This window comes from Nerophis lumbriciformis, linkage group LG20 (assembly GCF_033978685.3).
Source record: "Nerophis lumbriciformis linkage group LG20, RoL_Nlum_v2.1, whole genome shotgun sequence".
NCBI lineage: Eukaryota > Metazoa > Chordata > Actinopteri > Syngnathiformes > Syngnathidae > Nerophis > Nerophis lumbriciformis.
The window spans coordinates 37,630,001-37,657,500 of record NC_084567.2 but is presented as its reverse complement, the minus strand read 5'-3'; the positions used below and the strand labels follow the sequence as shown (position 1 = coordinate 37,657,500).

Below are 27,500 nucleotides of genomic sequence, written 5' to 3'. Positions count from 1 at the left end.
AATTGTCGATCCAAAATCAGAGGAGAATGCCAACTTCAAACAAACTGCAAGAATTTGGAGCTGGAGCAGTGATTCTGTGCAGTTTTTGGCACAGCCCAGAGTTTGAGTGTCAAATATTAACATATGATAAATACAACATTCACTTGTGTTGCAATTGTTGATCCAAAATCAGAGGAGAATGTCAACTTCAAGCTAACTGCCAGAGTTTGGAGCTGGAGGAGCGATCCTGTGCAGCTTTTGGCACAGCCCAGCTTTTATTTGAGTGTCAAATATTAACATCTAATAAATACAACAGTCACTTGTGTTGCAATTGTTGATCCAAAATCAGAGGAGAATGCCAACTTCAAGCTAACTGCAAGAGTTTGGAGCTGGAGGAGCGATCCTGTGCAGTTTTGGCACAGCCCAGCTTTTATTTGAGTATCAAAAATGAACATCTAATAAATACAACAGTCACTTTTGTTGCAATTGTCGATCCAAAATCAGAGGACAATGTCAACTTCAAGCTAACTGCCAGAGTTTGGAGCTGGAGAAGCAATCCTGTGCAGTTTTTGGCACAGCCCAGCTTTTATATGAGTGTCAAATATTAACATCTAATATATACAACAGTCACTTTTGTTGCAATTGTCGATCCAAAATCAGAGGAGAATGCCAACTTCAAGCTAACTGCAAGAGTTTGGAGCGGGAGGAGTGATCCGGCCCAGTGTTTATTAGAGTGTCAAAAAATTAACATCTAATACATACACCAGTCACTTTTGTTGCAATTGTTGATCTAAAATCAGAGCAGGATGCCAACTTCAAGCTAACTGCAAGAGTTTAGAGCTGGAGGAGTGAGCCTGCCCAGTGTTTATTTGAGTGTCAAAAATGAACATCTAATAAATACAACGGTCACTTTTGTTGCAATTGTTGATCCAAAATCAGAGGACAATGCCAACTTCAAGCTAACTGCAAGAGTTTGGAGCTGGAGGAGCGATCCTGTGCAGTTTTTGCCACAGCCCAGCGTTTATTGGATGTGTCAAAAATTAACATTGATTAAATACAACAGTCACTTTTGTTGCAATTGTTGATCCAAAATCAGAGGAGAATGCCAACTTCAAGCTAACTGCAAGAGTTTAGAGCGGGAAGAGCGATCCTGTGCAGTTTTTGGCACAGCCCAGCTTTTATTTGAGTATCAAAAATTAACATCTAATAAATACAGCAGTCACCTTTGTTGCAATTGCCGATCCAAAATCAGAGGAGAATGCCAACTTCAAGCTAACTGCAAGAATTTAGAGCTGGAGGAGCGACCCCGTGCAGTTTTTGGCACAGCCCAGCGTTTGAGTGTCAAATATTAACATATAATAAATACAACAATCACTTGTGTTGTAATTGTTGATCCAAAATCAGAGGAGAATGCCAAATTCAAGCTAACTGCAAGAGTTTGGAGCGGGGGGAGTGATCCTGCCCAGTGTTTGTTAGAGTGTCAAAAAATTAACATCTAATACATACAACAGTCACTTTTGTTGCAATTGTTGATCCAAAATCAGAGGAGAATGCCAACTTCAAGCTAACTGCAAGAGTTAAGAGCTGGAGGAGCGATCCTGTGCAGTTTTTGGCACAGCCCAGCTTTTATTTGAGTATCAAAAATGAACATCTAATAAATACAGCAGTCACCTTTGTTGCAATTGTCGATCCAAAATCAGAGAAGAATGCCAACTTCAAGCTACCTGCCAGAGTTTGGAGTGGGAGGAGCGATCCTGTGCAGTTTTTGGCACAGCCCAGCTTTTATTTGAGTATCAAAAATGAGCATCTAATAAATACAGCAGTCACCTTTGTTGCAATTGTCGATCCAAAATCAGAGGAGAATGCCAACTTCAAGCTAACTGCCAGAGTTTGGAGTGGGAGGAGCGATCCTGTGCAGTTTTTGGCACAGCCCAGCTTTTATTTGAGTGTCAAATATTAACATGTAATAAATACAACAGTCACTTGTGTTGCAATTGTTGATCCAAAATCAGAGCAAAATGCCAACTTCAAGCTAACTGCAAGAGTTTAGAGCTGGAGGAGTGAGCCTGCCCAGTGTTTATTTGAGTGTCAAAAATGAACATCTAATAAATACAACAGTCACTTTTGTTGCAATTGTTGATCCAAAATCAGAGCAGAATGCCAACTTCAAGCTAACTGCGAGAGTTTAGAGCTGGAGGAGCGATCCTGTGCAGCTTTTGGCACAGCCCAGCTTTTATTTGAGTATCAAAAATGAACATCTAATAAATATAGCAGTCACCTTTGTTGCAATTGTCGATCCAAAATCAGAGGAGAATGCCAACTTCAAGCTACCTGCCAGAGTTTGGAGTGGGAGGAGCGATCCTGTGCAGTTTTTGGCACAGCCCAGCTTTTATTTGAGTATCAAAAATGAGCATCTAATAAATACAGCAGTCACCTTTGTTGCAATTGTCGATCCAAAATCAGAGGAGAATGCCAACTTCAAGCTAACTGCCAGAGTTTGGAGTGGGAGGAGCGATCCTGTGCAGTTTTTGGCACAGCCCAGCTTTTATTTGAGTGTCAAATATTAACATGTAATAAATACAACAGTCACTTGTGTTGCAATTGTTGATCCAAAATCAGAGCAAAATGCCAACTTCAAGCTAACTGCAAGAGTTTAGAGCTGGAGGAGTGAGCCTGCCCAGTGTTTATTTGAGTGTCAAAAATGAACATCTAATAAATACAACAGTCACTTTTGTTGCAATTGTTGATCCAAAATCAGAGCAGAATGCCAACTTCAAGCTAACTGCGAGAGTTTAGAGCTGGAGGAGCGATCCTGTGCAGCTTTTGGCACAGCCCAGCTTTTATTTGAGTATCAAAAATGAACATCTAATAAATATAGCAGTCACCTTTGTTGCAATTGTCGATCCAAAATCAGAGGAGAATGCCAACTTCAAGCTATTTGCCAGAGTTTGGAGCAGGAGGAGCGATCCTGTGCAGTTTTTGGCACAGCCCAGCTTTTATTTGAGTATCAAAAATGAGCATCTAATAAATACAGCAGTCACCTTTGTTGCAATTGTCGATCCAAAATCAGAGCACAATGCCAACTTCAAGCTAACTGCAAGAGTTTAGAGCTGGAGGAGCGATCATGAGCAGTTTTTGACAGCCCAGCGTTTGAGTGTCAAATATTAACATATCATAAATACAACAGTCACTTGTGTTGCAATTGTTGATCCAAAATCAGAGGAGAATGCCAACTTCAAGCTAACTGCAAGAATTAAGAGCTGAAGGAGCGATCCCGTGCAGTTTTTGGCACAGCCCAGCTTTTATTTGAGTGTCAAATATTAATATCTAATAAATACAACAGTCACTTTTGTTGCAATTGTCGATCCAAAATCAGAGGAGATTGCCAACTTCAAGCTAACTGCAAGAGTTTGGAGCGGGAGGAGTGATCCTGCCCAGTGTTTATTAGAGTGTCAAAAATTAACATATAATACATACAACAGTCACTTTTGTTGCAATTGTTGATCAAAAATCAGAGCAAAATGCCAACTTCAAGCTAACTGCAAGAGTTTAGAGCTGGAGGAACGATCCTGTGCAGTTTTTGGCACAGCACAGCGTTTATTTGAGTGTCAAAAATTAACATCTAATAAATACAACAGTCACCTTTGTTGCAATTGCCGATCCAAAATCAGAGGAGAATGCCAACTTCAAGGTAACTGCAAGAATTTAGAGCTGGAGGAGCGACTCCGTGCAGTTTTTGGCACAGCCCAGTGTTTGAGTGTCAAATATTAACATATAATAAATACAACAGTCACTTGTGTTGCAATTGTTGATCCAAAATCAGAGCAGAATGCCAACTTCAAGCTAACTGCGAGAGTTTAGAGCTGGAGGAGCGATCCTGTGCAGCTTTTGGCACAGCCCAGCTTTTATTTGAGTATCAAAAATGAACATCTAATAAATATAGCAGTCACCTTTGTTGCAATTGTCGATCCAAAATCAGAGGAGAATGCCAACTTCAAGCTATTTGCCAGAGTTTGGAGCAGGAGGAGCGATCCTGTGCAGTTTTTGGCACAGCCCAGCTTTTATTTGAGTATCAAAAATGAGCATCTAATAAATACAGCAGTCACCTTTGTTGCAATTGTCGATCCAAAATCAGAGCACAATGCCAACTTCAAGCTAACTGCAAGAGTTTAGAGCTGGAGGAGCGATCATGAGCAGTTTTTGACAGCCCAGCGTTTGAGTGTCAAATATTAACATATCATAAATACAACAGTCACTTGTGTTGCAATTGTTGATCCAAAATCAGAGGAGAATGCCAACTTCAAGCTAACTGCAAGAATTAAGAGCTGAAGGAGCGATCCCGTGCAGTTTTTGGCACAGCCCAGCTTTTATTTGAGTGTCAAATATTAATATCTAATAAATACAACAGTCACTTTTGTTGCAATTGTCGATCCAAAATCAGAGGAGATTGCCAACTTCAAGCTAACTGCAAGAGTTTGGAGCGGGAGGAGTGATCCTGCCCAGTGTTTATTAGAGTGTCAAAAATTAACATATAATACATACAACAGTCACTTTTGTTGCAATTGTTGATCAAAAATCAGAGCAAAATGCCAACTTCAAGCTAACTGCAAGAGTTTAGAGCTGGAGGAACGATCCTGTGCAGTTTTTGGCACAGCACAGCGTTTATTTGAGTGTCAAAAATTAACATCTAATAAATACAACAGTCACCTTTGTTGCAATTGCCGATCCAAAATCAGAGGAGAATGCCAACTTCAAGGTAACTGCAAGAATTTAGAGCTGGAGGAGCGACTCCGTGCAGTTTTTGGCACAGCCCAGTGTTTGAGTGTCAAATATTAACATATAATAAATACAACAGTCACTTGTGTTGCAATTGTTGATCCAAAATCAGAGGAGAATGCCAACTTCAAGCTAACTGCAAGAGTTTGGAGCGGGAGGAGTGATCCTGCCCAGTGTTTATTAGAGTGTCAAAAAATGAACATCTAATACATACAACAGTCACTTTTGTTGCAATTGTTGATCCAAAATCAGAGGAGAATGCCAACTTCAAGCTAACTGCAAGAGTTTAGAGCTGGAGGAGTGAGCCTGCCCAGTGTTTATTTGAGTGTCAAAAATGAACATCTAATAAATACAACAGTCACTACTGTTGCAATTGTTGATCCAAAATCAGAGCAGAATGCCAACTTCAAGCTAACTGCAAGAGTTTAGAGCTGGAGGAACGATCCTGTGCAGTTTTTGGCACAGCACAGCGTTTATTTGAGTGTCGAAAATTAACATCTAATAACTACAACAGTCACTTTTGTTGCAATTGTCGATCCAAAATCAGAGGAGAATGTCAACTTCAAGCTAACTGCCAGAGTTTGGAGCTGGAGGAGCGATCCTGTGTAGTTTGTGGCACAGCCCAGCTTTTATTTGAGTGTCAAAAATTAACATCTAATAAATACAGCAGTCACCTTTGTTGCAATTGCCGATCCAAAATCAGAGGAAAATGCCAACTTCAAGCTAACTGCAAGAATTAAGAGCTGGAGGAGCGACCCCGTGCAGTTTTTGGCACAGCCCAGCGTTTGAGTGTCAAATATTAACATATAATAAATACAACAGTCACTTGTGTTGCAATTGTTGATCCAAAATCAGAGGAGAATGCCAACTTCAAGCTAATTGCAAGAGTTTGGAGCGGGAGGAGTGATCCTGCCCAGAGTTTATTAGAGTGTCAAAAATTAACATATAATACATACAACAGTCACTTTTGTTGCAATTGTTGATCTAAAATCAGAGCATAATGCCAACTTCAAGCTAACTGCAAGAGTTTAGAGCTGGAGGAACGATCCTGTGCAGTTTTTGGCACAACACATCGTTTATTTGAGTGTCGAAAATTAACATCTAATAAATACAACAGTCACTTTTGTTGCAATTGTTGATCCAAAATCAGAGCAGAGTGCCAACTTCAAGCTAACTGCAAGAGTTTAGAGCTGGAGGAGCGATCCTGTGCAGTTTTTGGCACAGACCAGCTTTTATTTGAGTGTCAAATATTAACATCTAATAAATACAACAGTCACTTTTGTTGCAATTGTTGATCCAAAATCAGAGGACAATGTCAACTTCAAGCTAACTGCAAGAGTTTAGAGCTGGAGGAACGATCCTGTGCTGTTTTTGGCACAGCACAGCGTTTATTTGAGTGTCAAAAATTAACATCTAATAAATACAACAGTCACTTTTGTTGCAATTGTTGATCCAAAATCAGAGCAGAATGCCAACTTCAAGCTAAATGCAAGAGTTTAGAGCTGGAGGATTGAGCCTGCCCAGTGTTTATTAGAGTGTCAAAAATTAACATCTAATACATACAACAGTCACTTTTGTTGCAATTGTTGATCAAAAATCAGAGGAGAATGTCAACTTCAAGCTAACTGCAAGAGTTTGGAGCGGGAGGAGCGATCCTACCCAGCATTTATTAGAGTGTCAAAAATTAACATCTAATACATACAACAGTCACTTGTGTTGCGATTGTTGATCCAAAATCAGAGGAGAATGCCAACTTCAAACTAACTGCAAGAATTTGGAGCTGGAGCAGTGATTCTGTGCAGTTTTTGGCATAGCCCAGCGTTTGAGTGTCAAATATTAACATATAATAAATACAACATTCACTTGTGTTGCAATTGTTGATCCAAAATCAGAGGAGAATGCCAACTTCAAGCTAACTGCAAGAGTTTATAGCTGGAGGAGTGAGCCTGCCCAGTGTTTATTTGAGTGTCAAAAATTAACAACTTATAAATACAACAGTCACTTTTGTTGCAATTGTTGATCCAAAATCAGAGGAGAATGTCAACTTCAAGATATCTGCAAGAGTTGGAGCGGGAGGAGTGATCCTGCCCAGTGTTTATTAGATTGTCAAAAATTAACATCTTATACATACAACAGTCACTTTTGTTGCAATTGTTGATCCAAAATCAGAGCAGAATGCCAACTTCAAGCTAACTGCAAAAATTTAGAGCTGGAGGAGCGATCCCGTGCAGTTTTTGGCACAGCCAAGCGTTTGAGTGTCAAATATTAATATATAATAAATACAACAGTCACTTGTGTTGCAATTGTTGATCCAAAATCAGAGGAGAATGCCAACTTCAAGCTAACTGCAAGAGTTTGGAGCTGGAGGAGTGAGCCTGCCCAGTGTTTATTTGAGTGTCAAAAATGAACATCTAATAAATACAACAGTCACTTTTGTTGCAATTGTTGATCCAAAATCAGAGGACAATGTCAACTTCAAGCTAACTTCAAGAGTTTAGAGCTGGAGGAACGATCCTGTGCAGTTTTTGGCACAGCACAGCGTTTATTTGAGTGTCAAAAATTAACATCTAATAAATACAACAGTCACTTTTGTTGCAATTGTTGATCAAAAATCAGAGGAGAATGTCTACTTCAAGCTAACTGCAAGAGTTTGGAGCGGGAGGAGCGATCCTACCCAGCATTTATTAGAGTGTCAAAAATTAACATCTAATAAATACAACAGTCACTTTTGTTGCAATTGTCGATCCAAAATCAGAGGAGAATGACAACTTCAAACTAACTGCAAGAATTTGGAGCTGGAGCAGTGATTCTGTGCAGTTTTTGGCAGTTTGAGTGTCAAATATTAACATATAATAAATACAACATTCACTTGTGTTGCAATTGTTGATCCAAAATCAGAGGAGAATGTCAACTTCAAGCTAACTGCCAGAGTTTGGAGCTGGAGGAGAGATCCTGGGTAGTTTGTGGCACAGCCCAGCTTTTATTTGAGTGTCAAAAATTAACATTTATACATACAACAGTCACTTTTGTTGCAATTGTTGATCCAAAATCAGAGCACAATGCCAACTTCAAGCTAACTGCAAGAGTTTAGAGCTGGATGAGCGATCATGTGCAGTTTTTGGCACAGCCCAGCGTTTATTTGAGTGTCAAAAATTAACATCTAATACATACAACAGTCACCTTTGTTGCAATTGCCGATCCAAAATCAGAGGAGAATGCCAACTTCAAGCTAACTGCAAGAATTTAGAGCTGGAGGAGCGACCCCGTGCAGTTTTTGGCACAGCCCAGCGTTTGAGTGTCAAATATTAACATATAATAAATACAACAGTCACTTGTGTTGCAATTGTTGATCCAAAATCAGAGGAGAATGCCAACTTCAAGCTAACTGCAAGAGTTTGGAGCTGGAGGAGTGAGCCTGCCCAGTGTTTATTTGAGTGTCAAAAATGAACATCTAATAAATACAACAGTCACTTTTGTTGCAATTGTTGATCCAAAATTAGAGCAGAATGCCAACTTCAAGCTAACTGCAAGAGTTTGGAGCGGGAGGAGCAATCCTACCCAGCATTTATTAGAGTGTCAAAAATTAACATCTAATACATACAACAGTCACTTTTGTTGTAATTGTCGATCCAAAATCAGAGGAGAATGCCAACTTCAAACTAACTGCAATAATTTGGAGCTGGAGCAGTGATTCTGTGCAGTTTTTGGCACAGCCCAGTGTTTGAGTGTCAAATATTAAAATATAATAAATACAACAGTCACTTGTGTTGCAATTGCCGATCCAAAATCAGAGGAGAATGTCAACTTCAAGCTAACTGCCAGAGTTTGGAGCTGGAGGAGAGATCCTGTGTAGTTTGTGGCACAGCCCAGCTTTTATTTGAGTGTCAAAAATTAACATTAATACATACAACAGTCACTTTTGTTGCATTTGTTGATCCAAAATCAGAGCAGAATGCCAACTTCAAGCTAACTGCAAGAGTTTAGAGCTGGAGGAACGATCCTGTGCAGTTTTTGGCACAGCACAGAGTTTATTTGAGTGTCAAAAATTAACATCTAATAAATACAACAGTCACTTTGGTTGCAATTGTTGATCCAAAATCAGAGCAGAATGCCAACTTCAAGTTTGCTGTAAAGGTTTGGGGGAGACCACACACAATCCTGTGTAACGTACAGTTTATTAGAGTGGGAAAAATAAACATCTTAGTCACATTTATTGGCTACAGCTGGGATCTACCATACCGTATATTTAGGCCAATATCATTAAATGCTGCATTAAAAGTTCCTGAATTATTCTCTAGAAACTCAAAAAAGACATTTATTGGTAATCGGACATTTATAGAACTAATCCTGCATTACTTTCAAGGACTTTGCTGAAAGGTTAATGGAGAATGAGCTCCGGGCTGATTTCTGTTTACAAAATAATTTATTATGATGTAAGCCAAGCATTTAAAAACCGTGCAGCAACTAAGACCTGCAGTGGGCTCCATCTATGTTCATAATATTGGCTTTTCATGTCTGAAGCAAAACAAACTGCAGCGGGGGTGACACAAAGGGCTTGTGACACCGGTTGCTTGGAAATGGAAATCTATGTGTGCCTCATTTTTTATTTATTTATTTAAAAAAAAATGCAAACACAAGAAAAAGTCCCTTAGCGCTGCTGTGCCCGACCCACCCGCATTTTATGCTTTGTCAATCCAAGGATGGAGTCATTCCAAAGTGACTGTGAGTTCAGCAAAGTGGAGACTTGGCGTCTCAAAGCTAAAGGGAAGACGCACCACATTAACCCAGGAGACCTCAATTAGAAGTATTGAATATAATAACAGATATATACTGTACAGGTGAGCTGATGCCTCAACCCTCACTTGACACGAGTCCTTCTGGCGTAGTGGCTTCTTTCAAACGTGTAACATTCCTCAACGAGCTATTGCAAGGAATTTAGGGACTTCACCATCTATGGTCCGTAATATCATCAAAAAATTCGGAGAAAACACTGCACGCATCAAAAAGTGACATCGGTGTGTAAAGGATATCACCGCATGGGCTCAGGAACACTTCAGAAAAACCACTGTCAGCACCTACAGTTGGTCGCTACATCTGTAAGTGCATGTTAAAACTCTACTACGCCATTTAATCAACAACACCCGGAAACGGCGCCGGCTTCGCTGGGCCCGAGCTCATCAAAGATGGACTGATGCAAAGTGGAAAAGTGTTCTGTGGTCTAACGAGTCCACATTTCAAATTGTTTTTGGAAACTGTGGACGTCGAAGAGGAAAAAAGAACCATGGATTGTTGTAGGCGCAAAGTTGAAAAGCCAGCATCTGTGATGGTATGGGGGTGTATTAGTGCCCAAGACATGGGTAACTTACACATCTGTGAAGGCACCATTAATACTGAAAGGTACATACAGGTTTTGTTGCCATCCAAGCAACGTTATCATGGACGCCCCTGCTTATTTCAGCAAGACAATGCCAAGCCAAGTGTTATAACAGTTGGGTTCATATTAAAAGAGTGCGGGTACTAGACTGGCCTGCCTGTAGTCCAGACCTGTCTCCCATTGAAAATGTGTGGCGCATTATGAAGCCTAAAATACCACAATGGAGCATACTTGCCAACCTTGAGACCTCCGATTTCGGGAGGTGTGTGTGTGTGTGTGTGTGTGTGTGTGTGTGTGTGTGTGTGTGTGTGTGTGTGTGTGTGTGTGTGTGTGTGTTCATGTATGTCTACCCTTCTTGAGACATCAACAAGGAAAAGTGTGTGGGGGGGGGGGGGGGTTGGGACGGGGGCATGGTTAAGAGGGGAGGAGTATATTTACAGCTAGAATTCACCTCATATACATATAAGAAATACTTGACTTTCAGTGAATTGTAGCTATAAATATACATTTATTTTATTATATATATATATATATATATATATATATATATATATAAAAGAAATACTTGAATTTCAGTGTTCATTTATTTACACACATACACAACACTCATCTACTCATTGTTGAGTTAAGGGTTGAATTGTCCATCCTTGTTCTATTCTCTGTCACTATTTTTCTAACCATGCTGAACACCCTCTCTGATGATGCATTCTGCTTCGTCTCCTTGTTGTGTGCGCAGTTGTGCACCGCACTCTCTAAAAGCCCTAGATGTTCATATGCATGTACAGTAGATGGCGGTATTGTCCTGTTCAAGAGTGCCACAACATTGCTGTTTACGGCAGACAAACTGCTTTACGGTAGACGCAAACGTGACTGCTGTTGTTGTGTGTTAGAAACTGTTGAGAAACCAAGACCTCGCCCTCCATCATTCTACAGTTATAACGTGATTGGGCAGGCACGCTGTTTATATTGTGGAAAAGCGGACTCAGGTCCGCATGGAGCTGGAGGGGGGCGTGAATTCCGGGAGATTTTCGGGAGAGGCGTTGAACAACTTAAGCTGTACATCAAGCAAGAATGGGAAATAATTTCCCTTCAAAAATGTGTCTCCTCAGTTCCCAAACCTTTACTGAGTGTTGTTAAAAGGAAAGGCCATGTAACACAGTGGTAAAAATGCCCCTGTGACAACTTTTTTGCAATGTGTTGCTGCCATTAAATTCTAAGTTAATCATTATTTGCAGGAAAAAATGAAGTTTCTCAGTCTATTCAATTAAACATAAGTTGAAAAGGATTTGCAAATCATCATATTCAGTTTTTTTTTTTCACTGGTTTTGGGTTTTGTACATTCATTGATGGATTGGGCAATAAAATCTTGAGCAACCTTGGGAGGAATTGAAGGGTCGGAATAGTTATTTGGCAAAACTAAATGGTTAATTAATCAAATCAAGTTACATTGCTTAAATCAATCCTTATTACATCTTAATCTTTTTTCTTTCCATTTTTTTTTTTTTTATGGTCCACGATGCTGCTTTGTTGTGTTTCCACGGCAACATCCCGTGCAAGCTGTTGTTTTAATGACGCCATATGTCCTGATTTTGCATGTTTATTTCCTTTTAGGAGGCCCTTGAGGAGCATTATTGTCAGTAAAAAAAATAGATGGCCGTTCATGTAAGAAAAGTGTCGTTATCCTCTATCTCACTTTTATAGTTCAGTCGCGCGCTTATTTCCGAATCCCGCATGCATCAATATTTGAGGATAAGTAAAATGTTACGAGCATGGGCCAAGTGTGTCGGACTTTGTTCGGTGCAGGACCGACCGATGAATCGATGACGCACGTGGTCATTGATGACACAAAATGCACGCATGGTCTTTTCAAAAGGTCAAGAGCAGTTGTGTCGCACAGCAGCGTGATTCAGTCGATACCACACACACACACACACACACACACACACACACACACACACACACACACACCCTCTCTGCAGGGTGCCACTGATTACACTGCATCTATGTTGTATGTCGGGATGGATGCTGAATTGGGTACTTTTATATGAACCAACCAAATTACTAGAGATGTCCGACAATACCGGACTGCCGATATCATCGGCCGATAAATGCTTTAAAATGTGATATCGGAAATTATCGGTATCGGTTTCAAAAAGTAAAATGTATGACTTTTTAAAACGAAGTACAGAGCAGTTGCGTCTCCCAGCCAACCCTCCCGATTTTCCCGGGAGACTCTCGAATTTCAGTGCCCCTCCCGAAAATCTCCCGGGGCAACCATTCTCCCGAATATCTCCCGATTTCCACCCACACAACAATATTGGGGGCGTGCCTTTAAGGCACTGCCTTTGCGTGCCGGTCCAATCACATAATATCTACGGCTTTCCACACACACAAGTGAATGCAAGGCTCAACAGCCATACAGGTCACACTGAGGGTGGCCGTATAAACAACTTTAACACTGTTACAAATATGCGCCACCCTGTGAACCCACACCAAACAAGAATGACAAACACATTTCTTGAGAACATCCACACCGTAACACAACATAAACACAACAGAACAAATACCCAGAAGCCCTTACAGCACAAACTCTTCCGGGAACACTACAATATACACCCCCCGCTACCCCCTAACTCTCCACCTCAACCCCGCCAACCCCAACCCCGCCCATCTCAACCTCCTCATGCTCTCTCAGGGAGAGCATGTCCCAAATTCCAAGCTGCTGTTTTGAGACGTGTTAAAAAAATAAGTACAAAAAGTACAATTTATGACTAAAACGCCGCTCTGCGCAGTGGTACACGGACGTAGGGAGAAGTACAGAGCGCCGATAAACCTTAAAGGCACACACACAAGTGAATGCAAGTCATACCTGGTCAAAAGCCATACAGGTCACACTGAGGGTGGCCGTATAAACAACTTTAACACTGTTACAAATAAGCGCCACCCTGTGAACCCACACCAAACAAGAATGACAAACACATTTCGGGAGAACATCCGCACCGTAACACAACATAAACACAACAGAACAAATACCCAGAACCCCTTGCAGCACTAACTCTTCCGGGACGCTACAATGTACACCCCCCCGCTACCCCCTAACGCTACACCTCAACCCCGCCAACCCCAACCCCGCCCATCTCAACCTCCTCATGCTCTCTCAGGGAGAGCATGTCCCAAATTCCAAGCTGCTGTTTTGAGACGTGTTAAAAAAATAAGTACAAAAAGTACAATTTATGACTAAAACGCCGCTCTGCGCAGTGGTACACGGACGTAGGGAGAAGTACAGAGCGCCGATAAACCTTAAAGGCACACACACAAGTGAATGCAAGTCATACTTGGTCAACAACCATACAGGTCACACTGAGGGTGGCCGTATAAACAACTTTAACACTGTTACAAATATGCGCCACCCTGTGAACCCACACCAAACAAGAATGACAAACACATTTCTTGAGAACATCCGCACCGTAACACAACATAAACACAACAGAACAAATACCCAGAATCCCTTGCAGCACTAACTCTTCCGGGACGCTACAATATACACCCCCCGCTACCCCCTAACGCTCCACCTCAACCCCGCCAACCCCAACCCCGCCCATCTCAACCGAGAGAGCATGTCCCAAATTCCAAGCTGCTGTTTTGAGACGTGTTAAAAAAATAAGTACAAAAAGTACAATTTATGACTAAAACGCCGCTCTGCGCAGTGGTACACGGACGTAGGGAGAAGTACAGAGCGCCGATAAACCTTAAAGGCACACACACAAGTGAATGCAAGTCATACTTGGTCAACAGCCATACAGGTCACACTGAGGGTGGCCGTATAAACAACTTTAACACTGTTACAAATATGCGCCACACTGTGAAGCCACACCAAACAAGAATGACAAACACATTTCTTGAGAACATCCGCACCGTAACACAACATAAACACAACAGAACAAATACCCAGAAGCCCTTGCAGCACCGGCTCTTCCGGGACGCTACAATATACACCCCCCGCTACCCCCTAACTCTCCACCTCAACCCCACCCATCTCAACCTCCTCATGCTCTCTCAGGGAGAGCATGTCCCAAATTCCAAGCTGCTGTTTTGAGACATGTTAAAAAAAATAATGCACTTTGTGACTTCAATAATAAATATGGCAGTGCCATGTCGGCATTTTTTTTCCATAACTTGAGTTGATTTATTTTGTAAAACCTTGTTACATTGTTTAATGCATCCAGCAGGACATCACAGTTGAGGTGGGTAGCCTTAGTGCTGCAAGGGGTTTCTGGGTATTTGTTCTATTGTGTTTATGTTGTGTTATGGTGCGGATGTTCTCCCGAAATGTGTTTGTCATTCTTGTTTGGTGTGGGTTCACAGTGTGGCAGCATATTTGTAACAGTGTTAAAGTTGTTTATACGGCCACCCTCAGCGTGACCTGTATGGGTGTTGACCAAGTGTGCTTGGCATTCACTTGTGTGTGTGAAAAGCCGTAGATATTATGTGATTGGGCCGGCACGCAAAGGTTTATTGGCGCTCTGTACTTCTCCCTACGTCCGTGTACACAGCGGCGTTTTAAAAAGTCATGAATTTTACTTTTCGAAACAGATACCGATAATTACCGATATTACATTTTAAAGCATTTATCGGCCGATAATATTGGCAGTCCGATATTATCGGACATTTCTAATAATAGTAATATATTGTATTTGTAAAAGCACTTTATGTTGAGCAAACAACCTCAAAGTGCTACAGTATATTAAAAAAAAAAAATAATGATAATAAAAATTAAAAAAAATTAAAACTAGAACAGCCTAATAGCTAGAACTAGCACACATATAATCTAAAAAAAAGCCTTTTTTTTTAAAAAAGAAGGGTTTTTAATTAGTTTGCTTATTGATGATTTTCGTTTGGTTTTGTATTGTGTAGTTATATTTATATGGAAATTGTTATTCTGTGACTGTAAATTGTTTGCTTGTTTTCTTATTGATGCTTTTATTTGTTTCTGTATTGTGTAGTTATAATTTAATGCTTTTACTTGTAATTGTATTGAGTCTGTGGACCCCAGGAAGACTAGTGGGTTGTTGTGGCAACCAGCTAATGGGGATCCTTAATAAAAAATCTAATCAAATCAAATCAAGCCTTTTTTAAAAGCATCCACAGTCTGCGGTGCCCTCAGGTGGTCAGGGAGAGCGTTCCACAGACTGTTTGCTTATTGATGATTTTTGTTTGGTTTTGTATTGTGTAGTTATATTTATATGGTAATCATTATTCTGTGACTGTAAATTGTTTGCTTGTTTTCTTATTGATGCTTTTATTTGTTTCTGTGTTGTGTAGTTATAATTTAATGCTTTTACTTGTAATTGCATTGAGTTTGTGGAGCCCAGGAAGACTAGTGGGTTGTTGTGGCAACCAGCTAATGGGGATCCTTGATAAATACCAAATCAAATCAAGCCTTTTTTAAAAGCATCCACAGTCTGTGGTGCCCTCAGGTGGTCAGGGAGAGCGTTCCACAGACTGTTTGCTTATTGATGATTTTGTTTGGTTTTGTATTGTGTAGTTATATTTATATGGTAATCATTATTCTGTGACTGTAAATTGTTTGCTTGTTTTCTTATTGATGCTTTTATTTGTTTCTATATTGTGTAGTTATAATAATATGCTTTTACTTGTAATTGTATTGAGTCTGTGGACCCCAGGAAGACTAGTGGGTTGTTATGGCAACCAACTAATGGGGATCCTTAATAAAAAATCAAATCAAGCCTTTTTTCAAAGCATCCACAGTCTGTGGTGCCCTCAGGTGGTCAGGGAGAGCGTTCCACAGACTGTTTGCTTATTGATTATTTTTGTTTGGTTTTGTATTGTGTAGTTATATTTATATGGTAATCATTATTCTGTGACTGGAAATTGTTTGCTTGTTTTCTTATTGATGCTTTGATTTGTTTCTATATTGTGTAGTTATAACTATATGCTTTTACTTGTAATTGTATTGAGTCTGTGGACCCCAGGAAGACTAGTGGGTTGTTGTGGCAACCAGCTAATGGGGATCCTTAATAAAAAATCAAATCAAATCAAATCAAATCAAATCAAGCCTTTTTTTAAAAGCATCCACAGTCTGTGGTGCCCTCAGGTGGTCAGGGAGATCGTTCCACAGACTGTTTGCTTATTGATGATTTTTGTTTGGTTTTGTATTGTGTAGTTATATTTATATGGTAATCATTATTTTGTGACTGTAAATTGTTTGCTTGTTTTCTTATTGATGCTTTTATTTGTTTCTGTATTGTGTAGTTATAATTTAATGCTTTTACTTGTAATTGTATTGAGTCTGTGGACCCCAGGAAGACTAGTGGGTTGTTGTGGCAACCAGCTAATGGGGATCCTTAATAAAAAATCAAATCAAGCCTTTTTTCAAAGCATCCACAGTCTGTGGTGCCCTCAGGTGGTCAGGGAGAGCGTTCCACAGACTGTTTGCTTATTGATTATTTTTGTTTGGTTTTGTATTGTGTAGTTATATTTATATGGTAATCATTATTCTGTGACTGGAAATTGTTTGCTTGTTTTCTTATTGATGCTTTGATTTGTTTCTATATTGTGTAGTTATAATTATATGCTTTTACTTGTAATTGTATTGAGTCTGTGGACCCCAGGAAGACTAGTGGGTTGTTGTGGCAACCAGGTAATGGGGATCCTTAAAAAAAAATCAAATCAAGCCTTTTTTAAAAGCATCCACAGTCTGTGGTGCCCTCAGGTGGTCAGGGAGAGCGTTCCACAGACTGTTTGCTTATTGATTATTTTTGTTTGGTTTTATATTGTGTAGTTATATTTATATGGTAATCATTATTCTGTGACTGGAAATGGTTTGCTTGTTTTCTTATTGATGCTTTTATTTGTTTCTGTATTGTGTAGTTATAATGATGTGCTTTTACTTGTAATTGTATTGAGTTTGTGGATCCCAGGAAGACTAGTGGGTTGTTGTGGCAACCAGCTAATGGGGATCCTTAATAAAAAAATCAAATCAAGCCTTTTTTAAAAGCATTCACAGTCTGTGGTGCCCTCAGGTGGTCAGGGAGAGCGTTCCTCAGACTGTTTGCTTATTATTTTTTTGTTTGGTTTTGTATTGTGTAGTTATATTTATATGGCAATCATTATTCTGTAACTGTAAATTGTTTGCTTGTTTTCTTATTGATGCTTTTATTTGTTTCTATATTGTGTAGTTATAATTATATGCTTTTACTTGTAATTGTATTGAGTCTGTGGACCCCAGGAAGACTAGTGGGTTGTTGTGGCAACCAGCTAATGGGGATCCTTAATAAAAAATCAAATCAAGCCTTTTTTTAAAGCATCCACAGTCTGTGGTGCCCTCAAGTGGTCAGGGAGAACATTCCGCAGACTGTTTGCTTATTGATTATTTTTGTTTGGTTTTGTATTGTGTAGTTATATTTATATGGTAATCATTATTCCGTGACTGGAAATGGTTTGCTTGTTTTCTTATTGATGCTTTGATTTGTTTCTACATTGTGTAGTTATAATTATATGCTTTTACTTGTAATTGTATTGAGTCTGTGGACCCCAGGAAGACTAGTGGGTTGTTATGGCAACCAACTAAGGGGGATCCTTAATAAAAAATCAAATCAAGCCTTTTTTCAAAGCATCCACAGTCTGTGGTGCCCTCAGGTGGTCAGGGAGAGCGTTCCACAGACTGTTTGCTTATTGATTATTTTTGTTTGGTTTTGTATTGTGTAGTTATATTTATATGGTAATCATTATTCTGTGACTGGAAATTGTTTGCTTGTTTTCTTATTGATGCTTTTATTTGTTTCTATATTGTGTAGTTATAACTATATACTTTTACTTGTAATTGTATTGAGTCTGTGGACCCCAGGATGACTAGTGGGTTGTTGTGGCAACCAGCTAATGAGGATCCTTAATAAAAAATCAAATCAAATCAAATCAAGCCTTTTTAAAAGCATCCACAGTCTGTGGTGCCCTCAGGTGGTCAGGGCAGCTCCAATTTTTAGGACACCAAAATTTCCCTGCAGCATCTATTTCCTTCCTATACAGTGTATCTATTTACATCCCAGATATTATTCCCATTTCTCTTCACTTGCCACTCCCTATGTAGATGCGAGTGAGGTAGCCTGCACTTTAATCCTGCATTAGCCTGCTTGGCTGGCACTTCTCATCCCTCCTCCAGAGCTCGCACACGATCCCGTCCACAGCGAGAGTGTTACAATCACACATCCACCAGTGGGTGCACGGGTACCGCCCGCATGCTTCCATTTCCGTCTCCTTCCTGTATCTCCATATGACAAACGGCACCTATCTCACAGCGGGTTGACTAATTATTCTCCATTAATCCCGGTTGTCGCTGCGGGAAACCCAGGCGACTCGGTGGAAACCATACGACTCACTTTCACACCTGACACAAGCCCACGCATCCGGAAAAACCCGGGAATAATGCCGGTGTCACCATGGAAACGGGCAGCGTGACAGAGAGCTCCTTGCTTAGTTTTTTTAGGGTTTAAAGAAAACTGGCAGTTGAAATGAAAACCTTACAAAATGTGTGGTATCGTCAGTCCATCTGTATTTATTCCAATAATAGGGACCAGGAGTCGCACCTATATAGCTTGCATATGCACAAAACAAGGCTAAAAACATGCATTAATTGGTATTTGACGAATAAAAACACAACCATTCAAATATATACATACATATATACATACATATATACACACACAAATATACATACATATATGCACATATATATACAGTAAATATATATATATATATATATATATAAAAATCACAAGACTATTTCATCTCTACAGGCCTGTTTCATGAGGGGTTCCCTCAATCATCAGGAGATTTTAATGGGAGCATTCACATACCATGGTTTATATAGGGCACAGAGTGGGTGGGTACAGGCTGGCGTAGGGGCGTGGTGATTGGCTCGTGTGTTGCCTAGGAGGTGTTTCCGTCTGTGGCGGCATGCTGATACAATTTCGCTGCGCTTGTTGAGGGATGACAGGTCTGGACGGTATATAATAAACAGTTTCTCTTTCAAGCATAGGTTGCATCTTGTATTACCACTATTGTAAGGTGTGCTGGATGCAAGAATTTGCCATGTTATTGAATATTCAACATTATTGTCTTTGAGGTCCCAAATGTGTTTGCTGAGTTCTGTGGTATTCCGCAGGTTTTGGTTCCTGAAAGAAGCCTTGTGATTGCTCCATCTGGTTTTGAACTCTCCCTCGGTTAATCCTACATATGTGTCGGATGTGTTAATGTCCTTGCGTGTTACCTTAGATTGGTAAACAACTGATGTTTGTAAGCACCCCCCGTTGAGAGGGCAATCAGGTTTCTTGCGGCAGTTGCAGCCTTTGTTGGTTTTGGGGTCGCTCTGTCCGGGGGCCGACGGCTCATTTGCAATTGTTTTGTTGTGGTTTGAGATAATTTGTCGTATATTGTTCATACAGCTGTAGCTCAATTTAATGTTGTTCTTGTTGAATACTTTTCTTAGGGTGTTGCCTTTGGGGAAGTGTTTGTCAATCAGACTGAGGAATTTGTGGCCAATGTTAGTTGAGACGTTTTTGCTGTATGGGGGGGTTGTACCAGATGATGTTGTTTCGTTTTCTGTTCTTTTTTGGTTGGTTTCCTGGCGTGGGTTCATAGGTGAGGGTGAAATTGTAACCGCTTTCATCAAGGGCTTTTTGGTACGGGGGGGGTTGCTTGGTCAAATTCAGCTTTGCTAGATGACAGCATCGATAGCCTTTTATTAATTCCGGTAGGTATTCTTTTCGTGGTGGTGGGTGGGTGGTTGCTGTCATGGTGCACGTATTGGAGTGTTGTGTTGGATTTCGTGAATGGTTGGTAGCTGTTATTTCTCAGGTTGAAAGTGACGTCACATACATATATTGCGCTCTACTACGGTATCGAGCACTATTTTTTGGATAACCTTATTAAGACATATATATATATATATATATATATACATGTATATCTGGGTTTGGCAACCCAAAATGTTGAAAGAGCCATATTGGACCAAAAATACCAAAACAAATCTGTCTGGAGCCGCAAAAAATGAAAAGCCATATTACATACAGATAGTGTGTCATGTGATTATAAATTGAATTAAGAGGACTTAAAGGAAACTAAATGAGCTCAAATATAGCTACAAATGAGGCATAATGATGCAATATGTACATATAGCTAGCCTAAATAGCATGTTAGCATCGATTAGCTTGCAGTCGTGCAGTGACCAAATATGTCTGATTAGCACTCCACACAAGTCAATAACATCAACAAAACTCACCTTTCATGCACGACGTTAAAGGTTTGGTGGACAAAATGAGACGGAAAAAGAAGTGGCATAAAACACGTCCTAGAAAGTCATACATGTAAACAAACTAGGGTGAGTTCAAGGACCGCCAAAATTAGTAGGACAAAACGGCGCTCGCCAAATACTCGAATCAGTGAAGCATGTTTAATATAAACAGTGTGCTTTATAACAATTATGGAGGTTTGTGTCATGTTTGTCCTCCTACAGAAACCGTATTAAAACAAAAAATTATTTTTTTTCCCCTCATATTTTGCCATTTTTCATACATTTTTAAAAAAGCTCCAGAGAGCCACTAGGGCGGCGCTAAAGAGCCGCATGCGGCTCTAGAGCCGCGGGTTGCCGACCCCTGACATAGGAGAACAAACATGACACAAACCTTCCTAATTATTAAAAAAAATCCCACTGTTTATATTAAACATGCTTCACTGATGAGATTATTTGGCAAACACCGTTTTGTCCTACTATTTCCAGCGGTCCTTGAACTCACCGTAGTTTGTTTACATGTACAACTTTCTCCGATGCTGCCACAGAAAGACGCGTATTATGCCACTCCTTCTTCTGTCTCGTTTTGTCCACCAAAAGTTGTATGCTGTGCGTGAATGCACAAAGGTGAGTTTTGTTGATTTTAGTGATTTGCTGGAGTGCTAATCAGGCATATTTGGTCAATCCATAACTTCAAGCTAATTGATGCTAACATGCTATTTGGGCTAGCTCAGGGGTTGGCAACCCGCGGCTCCGGAGCCGCATGCGGCTCTTTGATCGCTCTGATGCGGCTCAGCAGCTTACTTGCTGAACCCCCCAATTTTCCCATGAGACTTCCGGAATTCAGTGCCTCTCGCAGAAAACTCCCGGGATCAATATTCACCGATTTTCACCCTTACAGCTATAATAAGGGCGTGCCATGATGTTACAACATTTGGCGCCCTCTACAATCTGTATTAACAGCGTGGCAGCCTAACACTTGTTATACAATATACATCTTCTGCTTGCACACGTACGTGACAGCAAGGCATAATTGGTCAACAGCCACACAGGTTACACTGACGGTGACCATATAAAACAACTTTAACACTCTTACTAATAATGCGCCACACTTTGAACCAAAACCAAACAAGAATGACAAACACATTTCGGGAGAACATCTGCACCGTAACACAACATAAACACAACAGAACAAACACCTAGAATCCCATGCAGCCCTGACTCTTCCGGGCTACATTATACACCCCTGCTACCACTAAACCCCGTAATATTTTAGTTTCTTTTATTGTAATACTGGCAACAAGTTTTTCTTGTGAAATTGTGACCTTTTTCTTGTGAAATTCCAACTCATTTTTCACAATTAGCTTTTTTTATATTTGCATAGTATGTATATATTATTAATGTTGTAAATACAAATCTTTTATATATCTAGAAAGGGTGGTTTTTCTTGTGAAATTGTGACCTTTTTCTTGTGAAATTCCAACTCATTTTTCACAATTAGCTTTTTTTATATTTGCATAGTATGTATATATTATTAATGTTGTAAATACAAATTTTTATATATCTAGAAAGGGTGGGCCTAAAGAGGTAGGCATTTGTCGGAGGTCTCAAGAAGATAAGAAATACAAGAGTGTGTGTGTGTGTGTGTGTGTGTGTGTGTGTGTGTGTGTGTGTGTGTGTGTGTGTGTGTGTGTGTGTGTGTGTGTGTGTGTGTGTGTGTGTGTGTGTGTGTGTGTGTTTGTGTGTGTGTTCATGTATTTCTACCCTTCTTGAGACATCAACAAGGAAAAGTACCTTCCATATGAGGAGGTGTGAACAAGTCAGGACATAAATCATGGTCCCAATACAGAAAACCATTGCATCTAATAGAGAATGTCTCATTTGCACCCCTGGTGGTGAAGTCTATCCACATTAGAGTGGTCCCAAAAAGGAGGGATTTTTCCAAATTGACTGTGTGTCGGTTTTAAAAGTGCTCCCCCTCTGGCCAACATATGAAATAACAAGTGTGTGTAAGAAATTGAAATAGGCCAAAATTAATTTAAAAAAATTAAATAAATATGTATATAGAGACATACTGTAATAACATCCATCCATCCATTTTCTACCATGAAGTAAATAATGAAGATTAAAAACCAAGAAAAAATTAAATAAATGAACTAAAAGCAGTCTTTTTCTCACATTGTGTCAACTTTTTTCTTATAAAATTGGGAACACTTTCTCATATTCTTTCTGTTTCGGTAATATTGCAACATTTCCTCAAAAAATGATTAGTTCTTTATGTAAAATTATTACTTTTTAATGCAAAATGGTGACATTTGTCGTATAAAATTCTGACTAGTATCACAATATTGCCAACTGTTTTGTTGTTCTTGTAAAATAGTGACATGTTTTGAGTATAATTAATTTTGCCAAGTGAAATTCAGATTATTATTATAATATTGCCAACATTTGTAAGTTTTCTTATAAAATTGTGGCTTTTGTAGAGTAAAATTACGACTCTTTCCATAAAATTGCCAACATTTTAAGCGTTTCTTGTAAAAATTGCGACTGTCATAGAGTAAAATTCCAACTTTTATCGTGATATTGCACAAATGTTCAGTTTTTCTTGTAGCATTTTGACTATCGTTGAGTAAAATTACAACTTTTATTGTAATACTGGCAAAATTCTAAGTTTTTCTTGTGAAATTGTGACCTTTTTCTTGTGAAATTCCAAGTCATTTTTCACAACTAGCTTTTTTTATATTTGCATAGTATGTATATATTATTAATGTTGTAAATACAAATCTTTTATATATCTAGAAAGGGTGGTCCTAAAGAGGTAGACATTTTTCGGAGGTCTCAAGAAGGTAAGAAATACAAGAATGTGTGTGTGTGTGTGTGTGTGTGTGTGTGTGTGTGTGTGTGTGTGTGTGTGTGTGTGTGTGTGTGTGTGTGTGTGTGTGTGTTCATGTATTTTTACCCTTCTTGAGACATCAACAAGGAAAAGTACCGTCCATATGAGGAGGTGTGAACAAGTCAGGACATAAATCATGGTCCCAATACAGAGAACCATTGCATCTAATAGAGAATGTCTCATTTGCACCCCTGGTGGTGAAATCTATCCACATTAGACTTTTTCTCACATTGTGTCAACTTTTTTCTTATAAAATTGGGAACAATTTCTCATATTCTGTCTGTTTCTGTAATATAGCAATATTTCCTCAAAAAATGATTAGTTCTTTGTGTAAAATTATTACTTTTTAATGCAAAATGGTGACATTTGTCGTAAAAAATTCTGACTAGTATCACAATATTGCCAACTGTTTTGTTGTTCTTGTAAAATAGTGAAATTTTTTGAGTAAAATTATGACTTTTTCCAAGTGAAATTCAGATTATTATTATAATATTGCCAACATTTGTAAGTTTTCTTATAAAATTGTGACTTTTGTCGAGTAAAATTACGACTCTTTCCATAAAATTGCCAACATTTTAAGCGTTTCTTGTAAAAATTGCGACTGTCATAGAGTAAAATTCCAACTTTTATCGTGATATTGCACAAATGTTCAGTTTTTCTTGTAGCATTTTGACTATCGTTGAGTAAAATTACAACTTTTATTGTAATACTGGCAACATTCTAAGTTTTTCTTGTGAAATTGTGACCTTTTTCTTGTGAAATTCCAATTCATTTTTCACAACTAGCTTTTTTTATATTTGCATAGTATGTATATATTATTAATGTTGTAAATACAAATATTTTATATATCTAGAAAGGGTGGTCCTAAAGAGGTAGGTATTTTTCGGAGGTCTCAAGAAGGTAAGAAATACAAGAATGCGTGTGTGTGTGTGGGGGTGTAGGGGTGGGGGTGTGTAGGGGTGGGGGTGTGTGGGGGTGGGGGTGTGTGTGTGTGTGTGTGTGTGTGTGTGTGTGTGTCATGGCATGCCAACTTACTCTGCCAGCTCTTCAAGGCTCCGGTAGACATCGTCCTCGTTCAATGCTGTGTCCTCAGTAGGGAAAGGCCTGCGAGACAAGAATCAACATTCAAAGTGACAGAGTCAGAATACTTTTTGAAAGCACAGCATGCCGTCTTAAGTAAATAAATAAATAAATAAATAAAAACACTTTGCAAACTGATTGTTCTTTCTGTCAAAATGTCACTCCCAGGTGCATCACGCCTACAGATTTGAATGAAATATGACATGAATGAAATAAGTTTATTTCGGTCATATAATCAACCATCAACCATTTTTTTTTAAAGTACAGATTATACTTATTTAATTATCATACATATTTACATACAAAAATAAAAAGAATGACCAAAAAGCTTATAAGTTATAGTTAAAGTACCAATGATTGTCACACACACACTAGGTGTGGTGAAATTTGTCCTCTGCATTTGACCCATCACCCTTGATCACCCCCTGGGAGGTGAGGGGAGCAGTGAGCAGCAACGGTGGCCTCGCCCGGGAATAATTTTTGTTGATTTAACCCCCAATTCCAACCCTTGATGCTGAGTGCCAAGCAGGGAGGTAATGGCTCCCATTTTTTATAGTCTTTGGTATGACTCGGCCGGGGTTTGAACTCACAACCAGCGACGATGTTCGAAAACCGCTTCTCCCGATTGTTCCATAAGAAAAGAACCGATTCCATGGATTCGAATCCCTTTTTGAGAAACGGTTCCCGTTATCGAAGCCACTATAGTAAATAATTTGGTTCTTTATTCGAATCCCGTGCCACAGGAAATGCCCTGTGGCACGTCACGGGAAATGCCGTAGCTCAGTCATTGGGCGGCAGATACAGAAGCAGCAACAAGAATGGACCGGGTAAAAAAAAACGCTCCAAGGCATGGCTTCACTTTACTAAGAAATACGACGAGGAAACGGCTATCTGCAATTATTGGGTTTGAACTCACAACCTACCGATCTCAGGGCGGACGCTCTTAACCACTAGGCCACTGAGTAGGTCTATTTGCCTATCCTATACATTCGCTGAAAATAAGATTACCTGGAACATCAGCGTTCAAAAAAATCAATGGGATGAAAGTAATTGTTACTATATTTTATCATTTTCTATAATTTCACCTTTCAAGGCTTTCTTAAACCTTAACAAAGAACGACATGTCCTTAACTCCTCACTGAGCTTGTTCCATCATTTAACTCCATCCATCCATCCATCCATCCATCCATCCATCCATCTTTTTCCGCTTATCCGAGGTCGGGTCGCGGGGGCAGCAGCCTAAGCAGGGAAGCCCAGACTTCCCTCTCCCCAGCCACTTCGTCCAGCTCTTCCTGTGGGACCCCGAGGCGTTCCCAGGCCAGCCGGGAGACATAGTCTTCCTAACACGTGTCCTGGGTCTTCCCCGCGGCCTCCTACCGGTCGGACGTGCCCTAAACACCTCCCTAGGGAGGCGTTCGGGTGGCATCCTGACCAGATGCCCGAACCACCGCATCTGGCTCCTCTCGATGCGGAGGAGCAGCGGCTTTACTTTGAGCTCCCCCCGGATGGCAGAGCTTCTCACCCTATCTCTAAGGGAGAGACCCGCCACCCGGCGGAGGAAACTCATTTCGGCCGCTTGTACCCGTGATCTTGTCCTTTCGGTCATAACCCAAAGCTCATGACCATAGGTGAGGATGGGAACGTAGATCAACCGGTAAATTGAGAGCTTTGCCTTCCGGCTCAGCTCCTTCTTCACCACAACGGATCGATACAGCGTCCGCATTACTGAAGACGCCGCACCGATCCGCCTGTCGATCTCATGATCCACTCTTCCCTCACTCGTGAACAAGACTCCGAGGTACTTGAACTCCTCCACTTGGGGCAAGATCTCCTCCCCAACCCGGAGCTGGCACTCCACCCTTTTCCGGGCGAGAACCATGGACTCGGACTTGGAGGTGCTGATTCTCATCCCAGTCGCTTCACACTCAGCTGCGAACCGATCCAGTGAGAGCTGAAGATCCTGGCCAGATGAAGCCATCAGGACCACATCATCTGCAAAAAGCAGAGACCTAATCCTGCAGCCACCAAACCAGATCCCCTCAACGCCTTGACTGCGCCTAGAAATTCTGTCCATAAAAGTTATGAACAGAATCGGTGACAAAGGGCAGCCTTGGCGGAGTCCAACCCTCACTGGAAACGTGTCTGATTTACTACCGGCAATGCGGACCAAGCTCTGGCACTGATCATACAGGGAGCGGACTGCCACAATCAGACAGTCCGAAACCCCGTACTCTCTGAGCACTCCCCACAGGACTTCCCGAGGGACACGGTCGAATGCCTTCTCCAAGTCCACAAAACACATGTAGACTGGTTGGGCAAACTCCCATGCACCCTCAAGGACCCTGCCGAGAGTATAGAGCTGGTCCACAGTTCCACAACCAGGACGAAAACCACACTGTTCCTCCTGAATCCGAGGTTCGACTATCCGGCGTAGCCTCCTCTCCAGTACACCTGAATAGACCTTACCGGGAAGGCTGAGGAGTGTGATCCCACGATAGTTAGAACACACCCTCCGGTTCCCCTTCTTAAAGAGAGGAACCACCACCCCGGTCTGCCAATCCAGTGGTACCGCCCCCGATGTCCACGCGATGCTGCAGAGTCATTTAACTCCTAAAACTGAAATACAGTCGTATTTCATATGCGTTCCCACTTTACCTATTTCAAAAATCAATACTGTTAGAATAATTGTTTGTAAGTTATCACAAAAAACCTTGTGTTGAAATGAGTTCCAGGCAGGAAGACAAAAGCCGTCTTTGAAACCTACCAAGAAGGGGGAAAGCCACATGAAGGGTTTTCTGTTTTCTCTCATGTATGGTAATCAATAGAAAGATATTGTTCTAACCCAAGGACTTCAAAGCGGAGAGACAGCAGGATCTGCCCAATTTCCAGACGACCTCTTTTTGAAGTATTTTACGAACTCTTTTTGAACTATTTTATGGAACTCTTTTTGAACTATTTTACGACCTCTTCTTTTGAACTATTCAGTAACCAAAGGCAACGCTGTTTACGACCCACTTCCCTCTGGAAGTGGAAGCGGTGGTCAGGCGGGAGGAGAAAGTCAAATAAAGAAGTAGGAGTGCAATCTTGTGGCA

The 27,500-nt window shown here is 40.4% G+C and overlaps 1 protein-coding gene across 9 annotated transcripts in view; it reads right to left on the bottom strand.

Annotated features, from left to right (window-relative positions):
- The window catches only part of vav2 (vav 2 guanine nucleotide exchange factor), a 675,751-nt gene that overhangs the window by 168,365 nt on the left and 479,886 nt on the right, over window positions 1-27,500 (bottom strand). For all 9 annotated transcript variants that reach the window (XM_072915349.1, XM_072915351.1, XM_072915350.1 and 6 more), the window contains exon 4: window positions 24,364-24,432. In XM_072915349.1, the coding sequence (XP_072771450.1) occupies window positions 24,364-24,432 (69 nt within the window). The remainder of the gene's footprint in view (window positions 1-24,363; window positions 24,433-27,500) is intronic.